Here is a 12670-nt window from a genome sequence, read left to right on the forward strand (position 1 = left end):
TAAGAATGTGACCCAATAACTTAAGACATTGGAAACAGGAGTTAGAAATACATGTAATACTCAGAGAACAATCTCCCGAAACTGATCTCTTAAGTCACTATGATTCTCTTAGATTAATGAAATGTCAAATGCTCTACATCATCCCTGTGTCTGATGCAAATCAAATCCTCCATTAAGTTGTGAAAAATATTTGTGTGCTTTCCGGAACCTTCAACCATGTTTATTTAGGGGAGTGGTAGGAAGACCAAAATGTACTCCTGACTCCATCTGATCACCGCCATCTCCCTACAACCAAACGGCTGAATAGAAGGAGTTGTTGGGTACTATAAAAGACAGCATTTCCTCTGGATGGTTTTAGGCAAAGATTACCTATATTCGCATTGAACATAGTAATGTCTGTACCCACAGTGGGGTGCTGCTTACGACTGCATAGACCCTCCCCTTGAGTGATCACAGGCCAACCTGACAATGATCTCAACACCAGAGAAATAAAGTTGTAGATGGGTGGTTTTTAACTGTTTTAACGCCTCTCAGGCACAAATGATATTATTTCAGCACTTACTTGTGCACACAGTGATCTTGTGCTTTCATCATGATTGTAACCGGCATGTGGCTGCCACATTTTAATATTAGGCAAAGATATACATACATTTGTGTTTCATCTCCTTCACAACCTAAATTGCGGGTAACGATAACTGAACTCACTTCTTAAACCAATAGAGAAATAATACACATTGGGCAGGGAAGAATTTTTGATTAAGAGTTTATTTTATGAGTATGTATTCCACTGTCTTAAAGTTCCTGTCGCTCGTCCTTTCGTTTGTGTCACGGTGAGTGATCTGCAATGAAAGTAGAGTGTTTTCTCATTGGAATGGGGGTTATGCTTCATAGTAAATGAAGAGATTTCCTTTGGGAGTTTGCAGAAATGCCAGGAATCACATGCAGGTTGAGTTGAAGCTCTAAGTTCAGAGCCTCATCTACAATGATTACATCTCTCTTCCCACCTTCGTCCCAGCCCAATCATAACATTTTAGGTCTTCTCAGTACACTCCAATTTTACCCCAAGGTTTCGCATGCACAATAGAATACCACACACTTTCTCCTTTATAAAATCAAACTTATGTACAGTTATTAGTACCATAACAAAAATGAATACATTGTAGGAAAGTTAAACAGTGACATACCAAAATTAGTGCATTGTAAGAAAGTTAAACAAACACCTTCAATTTACGTATAATCCCGTAAATACCCAGTTTTTTTGCTGACATATTGACTCTTCCATTTTGTTTGCAGACCACCAGAGACTTTAGGGTTATTGTTCCATTCACTTTAGCCTTTCTCATATGTGTTCCCTCCAACTTAAATGCTGACTTGATGATACTATGCCTCTCTACCAAGGCTCCAAATTCTATGATCATCTGTCTTAACTGTATTCTTGCACAACTTTATTACCTTCATAGGTTGACTGTTTTTTAAATAGTTCCCTCATTTTGTGGATTTCTAATTTTAACCCACTCACCTACATTGATATCTGTAAATGTGACTGCTTTGCGTTTATCACAATACTCCTTTCTTTTCAACAGTTTCTTCCTTTCCTTCTATTTCCACCTACCATCACAGAAATCCTTATCCACCTTACTCAACCGTCTTTCATTCACCCACTTGTGATACATAACACAAGTAGCCACTCTTTTCCTTAACAAAGAAAAAGGTGTGATGTCAACCTGTATAATCTCACTTTCTTCATCAACTCATCCTTCCAATTCAACCGACATGCCTAAGAATGTTGTATCGACTCCTTCACCACTTTGTTGAAGCATTCTATCATGCCATTTGATTCAGGATGATATAACGCCCTCCTCCTGGGCCTTATTCCTCTCTGTTTCAGAAACTCCACAATATCATTGTAAGTTAATTCCACACCATTATCTGTCAAAAGAGTTGATGGTAAACCTTCCCTCCCAAACAATTCTTCAAGAAAAATTACTATATTCTGTGTTTCAATTGAATTCACAGTCTTCACCAGCTAGCGGGAATACATGTCAATACAATTTACAATGTACTTGTTCATAGAAGAAATTTTGATGGGACCAATGATGTCTACTGCAATGTCAAACCACTGTCCTGAAGCAGGTTCCTGCACAACCATGGGTTGTGTCCTACATTTTAAAACCTTGTTACTATTGACACACTCCAAACGCTCTCTAACCCCCCTCTCAACTTTTGTATCCATTCCTGGCCACCCATAAACCTCTCTAAGTCTGTCCTTTCTTTTAGAAATGCTCATGTGACTTGCATGCACATCATCACTTGGAGGAATTAGTCTACTGCCTCTCATAATCAACCCATTCACCAAGGAAAGTTCATCCTTCACATTCCAATAGCATTTAACCGCTTCATCACAACAATTTTTATTCTTCCAACCGTCATTCACCAATTTCATAACCTTCTGCAAAGTTTGATCATTTTCAAGTTCATACCTCCATTCCTCTTCCTGAATGTTCCCGCCAGTAACTTTACATACGCTGACCTCATCTTCACACATACAATCTTAAAAAAATTAATTATTCCAATTTTCTGACTCCGACTATTTGCGGCACAATCTTGAAAAGCAATCTGCCACAGAATTTGTTACTTCAGGCACATATGATACAATAAAGTTAAATTTGTGCAGAGCATTCACCCATCTGCGAGTCCAGCTAGATATAAAATCTGTTCCCTTTTTTGTGAAGTCTTCTCTAAGCGGTTTATGCTCCCTTTTAATTTCAAAATTGTAATCTCATAGGAACCTTCTTAGTTTTCTCACAGCTCGGTACACCACCAGGGCTTCCTTTTTTATGACAGAATAGTTGATTTCTGCCCCTCTCAAACTCCTTGAAAAGAATAAAATCGTTTTTTCTACCCCCTCTGACTGCTGTAAAAGAACCGCACCCAAACCTATGGCACTAGCATACATCATAAAAATTGTATGTTTGCCTGGCCCCAAACTGCACAAACCTGAGGCTTTCTGCAACTACACCTTAATGTTGTTAAATTCATCCTCACAAGTACGATTCCAGCAAAACTCCACGCCTTTCTTTAACAAATCTCTCAAATGTTGACATTGTGCAGACATTTACTGCAGCATTCTGCCATGGCCTAAAACCTCACCAGTTCCTGTTTATTCTGAGGATTATTCATGCTCTTAATGGCATCCACACGGTCACTTTTCGGTTGAATTCCATGCTAAGTAGTCATGTCTTAAACACTCTGGGGAACATTAAACTTACATTTTTGCAGCTTCAACACTTCCCATAATGTTATATTATGCCCTTCTAAACATGTACCATAAACTAAAACATTGTCTTGATAAATTTTAACTCCTCTTCTAAAATATACTCCATTGCTCCCTGAAACACAGACGAAGCAGAATTTCGACCAAACGTCTTTCTTAGAAACGTATAAGTTCCAAATGGAGTGATAAAGGCAGTTGGGGGCATATTATCAAGCCAGGCGATAAAATTATCGCTGCTTTAGCGGCAGAAAACTGCAGCTAAAGCGGCGATAATGGGCTTGATAATATGCTCTATGGAATTCCAATTGAAGCCCATGTTAGATGTCCTTCACATCTAACATGGGCTTCAATTGGAATCCCAAAGAGCATATTATCAAGCCCATTATCGCCGTTTTAGCTGCAGTTTTCTGCCGCTAAAGCGGTGATAATTTTATCGCCGTGCTTGATAATATGTCCCTAAATTCCTGGGATTGAGGATGCAACTTTACCTGGGGGTAAGCGGATGTTAGATCTAGGGATGAAAAGTGTTTAGCATCTCCTAATAAACACAAAATTTCCATAATGTTAGGCAAGGGGTAATGATCCACAACCACACACCTATTCAGTTCTCTTTAGAAGTTTATAAGATAAGCATGGTTCCTTCATGACCATGATGTTATGTTATGTTAGTTACATGTCTAACACACGCAGATACCACAAGAGTGTCCCGGCGCGAGCAACTAATTGCACATCACACCGGAAAGTGTTTGGCTCATGTTATCATTTTTAGAACATATACCAATGCTTTTTGGATGGTCAAGCGAACCACGGAATACTTGCTGGCTTAGCAGACCAAACAAAGATGTGAAATTATGCACTGCAGTGAAATGTGGTTAACTGGTGACTCACCTGACATTCTTCATGTGGAGCTTTATAAGATATAAGATGTACTGGTCGTGCAAGGTAGAGACGGGATACTGGTTTGAGAAAGAAATGCCTCATGGTGAGTTTTTAGGTCTCGCCTGACCCAGTGCATGCGCTGATCTGGCGAGACTTATTGAGAGGGCTCCAAAAAGTGCTACCAGGCCAGCCTAGAGCTACAGTGCATGTGCGCGCGCGCGCGCGCTTCACCACGATTACTTTCACTTTCGCGGCCACACGGCCGCTTGGCATAGCCAATAGGTCTCGCTTTTGGGACCTTATAAGTATTTAGTTATGCAACTGTTGCATGGCTAAACACTGATAAGGTCCCAAAGGCGAGACCTATTGGCTATGCCAATGCTTGTTTACTGTGTGACCCTGTCTACTACTGCAAAAAATACACATACTTGTTGCAATGTATCACTTTGCGAAATGTCGAAAAATATATATCGCAAAATATTGTCATTTCATCAATGTTGCCCAAACCTACTGAGCAGGCAGCAACTATTCGCGAAGTGGAAGTGAGCTACTCGCACTTTTCATGGTTTGTCAGACACTGGTGAGCAGGGATAGCTGCCCTCTTGCATTACCTGTGACATCTGACACAGTGCAGCAGTTCTGACCTATGCCCATTAATGGGTGAACACAGCCACCCTTGTGTTTCACTGCAAACCTGGAAGCCAGGAGAGGGCTGTTCTCTCCTTTGTGGTTGCACCTATGCCCAGCCAGGTGCAGTGGCTGTCACTTTCATTCATATTCTTAGGGTAGGCTGTGCATGCCCAGCATGGTGCCCTGCCCTTTTTCAAGGACTGCATTCTTACATATAGTGCAGAACAAAGAGTGACTGGGCCATTTCAACCATGGATGGTGGCTGCCAGGTCGCTCAGCTCCAAATAGGTTTGCGCAGCCCTCACTATGACCTTTTGAGGTCAGTCGTCAGGTCAAAGCTTCCTAAGGGTGGAGCTCGCTGATGGTTCGCTATCAGAAACCTTGTGATATCCCACTTATAAGTGGGGAGGCTGAATAAGGGGTTTGGGGGAGCGGGAGCGCAATTGATATACGACAGTGTTCCTGCCTCCCCCCCAAACTCTAAAGGACCCCCCCAACACTTTCAAAGACAGATCAGTGCAGGGACTTAATCAATCATGAGTTGAATTGTATTTGCTAAACGTAACTCCCAGGACCTTTGGAAAAAAAGGAGCAAAGCATTGCCACTCACCGTCATCACTAAAATCAGATCTAGATACCACGGAAACGACACCGATCCTACTAAAGTGACATCCAGTGGATACTCTTAAGTGGTCAAGGGGGCTGAGACATGGAACGGCACACAAGGTATGCTGCTGCAGCTCTACTTTCCTTTACATTCTGTGTTTTCTTTTTCCATGATTGCAAAATCATACATTAAGAGAATAGAATCACAACAGGATGCATGCTTACATTAGATGTGAAGTTTATAGGCAAGAACCAAATTGATAGTTAGGATGATGACGTCTTACGACCTAATTAGTGGTTAAACAAATGTGAGATACTTAAGGGGGAGCTGTGCAGTAGAGGAGCTCATGTTACCACTCTACTGATCACTAGTGCTGCCTAATCTGGATTCTTGTGATTGATTGAGTGATTCCCTAATTTGGTAATTGATTGTCAAAACTTTTAAGAGCTGCAGTGAGATCTCTGATCTGCAGACATGAATAATTTACCTCCCGGAAGCGTGTGATAGATAACCGGGAGAGTACAAAGGCTTGGGATCTGATATGGAGTTCTGTGATAGCAGAAAATCCATACATTTCTGGATTTAACCCTAAATATTGAGTACAATCCACCGGCTGAATTTCTTCCACATGACTGTCCCTATGCCGGAGGAAATTCAACTGTTGATGGTACCCCTTATGTAGAGTTTCCTCCAGAAGCTGGAAGTCGTTCAGATACCACGGAATTCCAAATCAGGCCCCAGGTCTTATTGAGCCTGAAGCTCTCATTAGGAGCGACCGGTAATTAATGCGTTATTTATCGTATCTGATCAAATCCGACTCTGCTGAGTTGGAATATATCAGGTCCAATAAATACTACACAATTACAGGTTTTCCCCCGATAACGGGCATTCGACAGGGATATTTTCCTGATATGAAATTCAACAGGTTTGACCTGATGAAATGTGTCCAGGGATATGGGATTTTTATTACAGTACTCCATATTTCGATATGTGTGGTATCAGGAGTTACTGCACATATCGGAAATTCGGAAATTTAACAGACAAGTCATAGTGGGGACTTAGTGTAACCTGTGCAGGAGTTTACCTAAGACCCCTCCAAGACTGACTGTGGGATAGAAGTTTGAGACCTGTGTCCTAGACAATCAAAATATTATGAATCGGATCACGAATTAGCGCACTGGCAGCAAGGAATGATAGTAGCTGGACAGTGTTGAGGGCTTACCCTCAGAACTCATTCAAAGCAACTAATTCTTCCTTTTGTTGAGATGCGGTTGGTTGTTGGCCATCCAAGAAACAATGTCCTGCAGTTCTTTGAGCTGGTTGAATTAATTTAAGCGGTGACTCGCTAACCGAGTGTCAACTGTGTAAAAACAATTCAAATAACCTAGTATTTGTAAGGCACAAATGAATCACCCGTAATGGTCTCAAGGCACTGGGGGTCGTCAGGGAGATTAAGTGAGCTATTGCCCAGAGTCACATGATGCTGAGCTGATCTGCCCCCGGTGCTGGGGATCGAACGCGAGCCCTGCGCTCCAGAGTCAGCCGCCCTGGCTGCTGTGCCGCACCTATCCATATTCAGGATGTTCTGTGTCTAGTTTTGGAGAAAACAGTCCTCATCAGTTATTGGGAAATGCAGTATGGTTGGAGTTTAACCCCAACTTCATGGTTGGCGCTACCGTCTGGACCATTAGAGAGTGTCAGATGGTTACAGGCAATGTGCCCCAGCACTTTATTACCTTGTGCAATCACACACCGCCCTTCCATTGTCCTTGCATGGCCTGACTGTGCTCGTCTCATACAAATGAGTCCCACCCCCTTCGTCCACCAGAGCTCAGCATCAATATCTCATGCAGTTCCTGGTGGAAACTAGTCTGAACAGTGAGTGTTTCAATGGGGGCCAGCCTCGCATCTCCATAAGATCTACTAGAGTCCATAATACACCGTACTGTGTTCCTATTTTAGCTCTCTTCAGATCCTTTTCTGTAATCTCGATCCACCCGGTGGTAAAAAATGACACCGGTCCCGGTAGCAGCATTTGTGTAATCAAGCTCACCATCTGCAGGCGAAGTTAGACGACTTGGGCAAAGTCTACTAGAAGCTGCCAGTTGGCTTGTACTTCAGGTCCTATGAGTAAGAACCTGGGACTCTAAACTTGTGAGGACTGGAAGAGTGTAGGTCTGTGATGCACACTCAAATTCTTACGGTGAGAAGCCACAGCATTAGTAGCGGAGCATAGGGTGGATGAGGTTGGGCAGATCTTTCAGACCAACATTAGAAACTACTTTCCAAATGAATGCAGGGGACAACTTTCCAACAATTGGATATCAGAAAATGGATAAAAAAAATATTCTATTGAAAATGTAATTTTGCATTCTCCTTATATCTCTTTAGATCAGATACGATTCCTAGTGAATCAGTGAGGCCTCAGTTCTGGTGCTCAGAGCGGGTTTTCCCTCATATTTTGAACATCGGCTTTTGGTGTGTTCTGGGAAACTGGTTCTTTTTATTGCCAGAATGATTTCCAGCCAAACCACTTTGACACCAGTGAAACCACTTTGGCTCCAGTGATGAACCCTCTCGTGGGAGTGGGACCATCGAAACGCAGATACGCCACCTCGTGAGATGGCTGCCTTCAGAGGAGACGCAGGATTTATCTGCCTTTACTGTCGCTATGGCGGCAGTCAGATGCTTTTGAGAAGCACGCTTTCATGCTCTGAGCCTTATCTGGCCCTCAGCCCTCAGCCCCATCGTCTTTGAGTGTACTCTTAGAGGATCCGTACGTGGCCTCGCTATCGCACTTGACGCCAAGAGAGCACTCAACGACGAGGTGCTCTTGATGTTGGCGGCCATGTTCTTTCATATACTCTTCACGAGGCCTCATAAGCTAATGTATGCAGCCAGAATGTCATATGCCTGTTATCTGTGTTTTTGAACTGCTATGACTCACTTTATTAAATGTGACACCGACACTTTAGAACGGGATGCCCTTCGTTTCTTGCTCTGACAAACCTTCAGAAACTGTATAGATGGTTTTCACAAAAAATCAGGCAGGGGTTTTGAGCATTTAGTGAGATCATGTTAAAACAACAGAGACGACTGCCGCAAAGTGGGGGGGGGGGGGGGGGGGGTGAGGGAGGGACAGATGATTAGGAAAATAATAATAAAATAACATAAAAAACTTAGCTGCGCTGCCTGCCACCTCGGTGCTCCTCTTTTCTCCTGCTCCTGATGGTGTCCCAGCAGCACCAGAGAGACAGGCACAGGCTCCCCGCCCAATCCTGGCGCTGCTCTCAGTAGCATGAGAGCAGCGCCAGGAATGGTCTGAGCGTCCTGGTTTGCCGCTCAAACACTGCCTGAGAGTCTGTGCTGTTTCTTCAACCTTGCTGTGAAACACATCTGGGTTGGAGAAACCAAAGTGCGCATGTCTGTTTGGCCGGCCTTTGACGGCAGTCCAAGCCGAAATGTGCACTTTACAGTGCACCTTCCACTCCTCCTCCCTGCCACGGCTCTGCCCCGCCCAAGATTCCCTGGCTTAGTCAGTCAGCGGAAAATAAAATGATAATATTGTTTAATTAATATTATATTTTTTTGCTGACTGGTTCAGTGGGGCGACACTCCTCCGCCATTATGGAGGAGCCGCCCCTGTAAAACAAGCGTCTCCTTAAACAACTTTGAGAGATGACAGTGTTCGGCTGATAAAGGTGCGTTTCAAGCCGCACTGCTGGTAGACTGCGATGTTTTTCAAATGTTTTGGATGATGTGTCAAGTGGTATCAAGAGGGCTCTTCCAAGTGAGAGGGGGCATGCTCACCCCACATTGAAAGGCTGCCGGTATGGCTGGTGCTACCTCAAGCTAATACTAAGGGCGTGACCAACTAAGGGGTGACAGATTACCTAAAAAAAACATCAAGATATCACTACTGCTGAGAGAGAGAGAAAAGGCAAAATGTCAGTCTGCCTAGGGCTCCAGAATCCATGCACCAGACCTGCCTGTAGCTTCAGACAGAGCCTTCACTGTTGTGCTTTAAGTGAGCAGGGTCTGTCAGGAACTCAGTACCAGCACTTCTTAATTGTGAAAGTCAGAGTGCCAGCAGCTCTCAGCACAGGTGCAATACTTTCAGGGGAGTGATGGTACTCTCTACGCAGGTACTGTGAGAGAGAGAGTAATGGCACTTCTATACTTTCATTACAAGCACTGTCTGTCTGCAGGAGATCTCTCTGCAAGTGAACCAACAGGATGGCTCAGTGATGTGTTCATCGTGAGCTTGAACCATGCCAACGCCAACAGCCTTTCACCTGCCTGAGGTTCACAGTCTGAATATATATGAAAAATATACAATAATTTTTTAGTACAATTATATCGAATAAATGTAACAAATAGTATTAGGCTTAGAAACAGCACACATGCAGTGGTCCTAAAAAAAGTTATTATTGTGAAGGTGCATTTTGTTTTTATAAAAAAAACCCTTTCAAGCAGCACAATGTGGCTGACTTTCTAGATGACAGTGTTGCATGGCTAGTGGTCTTACAGCACTGGAAAGAAATAAAGATGTACTTAATAATAACTGAAGTGTCAGCTTTCAAAACAGAAAGAGGAGACACACTAAAGTCACTGCCAGGATCATCCTTGTCTCTACCGATGGTGCCCTCCTGGGAGATTTGGTGATCTCAGTGGTAATACCTGGGGTGATTCCACACACATTGGTAGCATAAAATGCAGTATGACATGGACCATGAAGCTCCCCAGTCTTTTTTTGGGTACTCGAGCCCTCATCCTGGAATGCTGCTGGTGCTGCAGGCCTGGAGCATCTCGCTCTAGTAGAACTAAGGTCTCGTGGTGGTGAATTTTCATTGCACTGAGGAACCCCGGCGCTTCTTGCCTCCGCCGGAGGGAAGTCGCAGAGCTGAGCAAAAGCCCCCTAAAGCTGAGGGATAAGGGACACAACACTGAGGACTTTAAGTATGTATGTATGTCTTTATGTGGTATTTCTATAGCGTGAACCTAGCCAAAAGGCAGCGGAGCACTGTACAGGGTCTGAAACAAGAATAAAGTCAACGAGTGATGGAAGAGGAAGCTGGGTCGCGGACAGTTAATGCATTGTGATGTAGTGTTGTTTACGGAGGTACGTCCTCATCTCTTTCCTAAACCATTGCAGATTGTGGCCGCTCCTTATGGATACGGGGATGTTGTTTCAGATCCAGAGTGCATGGATGGAAAAGACCTGGGGCCAGATGGACGACCGTTTTTAGCAGTTGCAAACAGGAAATTGGGCCATTTGTGTCTGCTAAAAAGGGTTGTAGCATGTACCATACCTATACTGCGAGTCGGTAACCTGTTACTGACTTCCAATATAGGTTTTGCGAATCGCTATTAAGGAAGGGATGTGCCAAGGGCATCACTTCCTAATAGTGAGTCGCAGGGGGATGTAAGATTGTTTCACAACCACAAATGCAGTTGCAAAACAATCGCAGTTACCACTAATTTCAAATTGATAGCCTGTCACAAATGGGAAGTGGTCTCCAGGGGACCCCTTACCCTTTGTGATTGAGAGCAGGCAGTGAAACGTTTCATTTTTATTTTTTAAATGCATCCTGTTTTCCATTAAGGAAAAAAGGCTACATTTTAAAAAAACTGTTTTATTTTAAAAGCATTCACAGACATGGTGGTCTGACCCCAGCAGGCCACCATCCCTGTGAGTGACGGCCATTCCCAATGGGTCACAAAATGCTACCTGCCTCATGAATATTAATGAGGCAGGTCCGCTGCGACCCATTTGGGAATCTCAGACACTGTTGCACATCAGTGTTTGCGACTCGCAAACAAATGCTAATTGCGAGTCGCAATTACTGAGGGTCGTACATCTGGCCCTTGCTGCCTTATTTTTTAGTTTTTACACTTCTTAGTCTGAAGTCTGATAGTATCCTGGCTACCGGTAGGCCAAGAACCGGCCGAGACTGTGGCCTTGTCTGTAAGATAAGTGCTGGTCCTTATGAGTTTGTAAATGATGAAGCTTGTTTTGAAGGTGGCGTGGGCTGGCAGGGGATCCAATGAAGTTCAATCAGGATGGTGATGAATGAATCATATTTCTTCAGGCTCCCCACTTCAAATGTTCCAAAGCTGCAGGGTTTGGGGACCTTCATGAATTCTGATTCCAGATTTCTGGTTGCTGAGAAACTTTCAAACCCGAAGGTCAACCTCACTGCATCCCATTTACTCTGCTGCACATCTGCTGGAGTGAAAGCTCTTTTGTAAATAACCCAGTCAATATTAGTTGTGGTGAATGGCCCTCCCATCATGGTTGTCATCTTGGAAACTGACTTAGAATGGATATCATCTTCACGGTTGTATGTCAGAATATTATTGTCAGAAATACAGTGGTAACTAAAAATTGTGTCTTGAAGATAGTGTACAAACATATCATCCTTCTGTTATTAACTGCAACAGGGAGATATACAAGATATTTATGCCAGATGATATTTCTGATTACTGAGGACATCAGCAGAAACATTCCTGATTTATTTCTACCTGTTGAATGCTGAACTCTGGACCATTCCTTGTGATTTCTCCCTACAGGTTTCTGGGTGAGACCAGAGTGTCGCTGCGAGACGTGCTGGCCTCTCCCAACCTGTCGGCCAGCATCAACGCAACTTTGCTGGACACCAAGAAACAGAACACTGGGGTAAGAGACAGCTTCATCCCTACAATGACAGAGTGTCTTGAAACTCAGTTTAGCACCACTGCTTCTCCAATTAGATAAGTATGTGGGATACAAACCACGTTATCTCTCTGAGCATTCAAACCACTTATGTACTATTATATTGAATACAGTGAGGCCTATATTCTGTGATTTCAGTTTATTTATTCTTTGTGACCACCTACTGCACTTGGCACTGGGTGATATGCTGTTTGTCGCGATATAGTATGCTGCCTTCCTGTGTTGTAGGTGTGAGGCATTGTCTCAAGTACATTGTCCTCTAATGGTTGTACCAGATATTTTCTGGGATTTGAACCTCAGGTGCTTGATTCACACCGTTGCAATCTTTTCTGAGAATGTACTAAACAAATTTCTGGTCCTTGAGGGACAGATTTGACTCAAGGGGTCATTTATTTTTAGATTGGTGGAGTGGGAACTGTAGACTGGCAGTGCATACACCTCTCCAAATGTGCATTCCCTCTGCCCCAATCAGATGTTGGAGAATTGATGAGTTTTTATCAGTGAAGTCTCAACCACTCTGCCAATGGACGCCCTCAACATGCTAGCCCGCCCGCCACTGGGCCGC

At 43.5% G+C, this 12670-nt stretch overlaps 1 protein-coding gene across 11 annotated transcripts in view; it reads left to right on the forward strand.

Annotated features, from left to right (window-relative positions):
* DYSF (dysferlin) overlaps positions 1-12670 on the forward strand; it is a 1012908-nt gene that overhangs the window by 352565 nt on the left and 647673 nt on the right. For all 11 annotated transcript variants that reach the window (XM_085642744.1, XM_085642751.1, XM_085642747.1 and 8 more), the window contains exon 4: positions 11964-12069. In XM_085642744.1, coding sequence (XP_085498870.1) covers positions 11964-12069 — 106 coding nt within the window. The remainder of the gene's footprint in view (positions 1-11963; positions 12070-12670) is intronic.

The sequence above is a fragment of the Triturus cristatus genome, chromosome 2_2 (assembly GCF_964204655.1).
Source record: "Triturus cristatus chromosome 2_2, aTriCri1.1, whole genome shotgun sequence".
NCBI classification, from domain to species: Eukaryota; Metazoa; Chordata; class Amphibia; order Caudata; family Salamandridae; genus Triturus; species Triturus cristatus.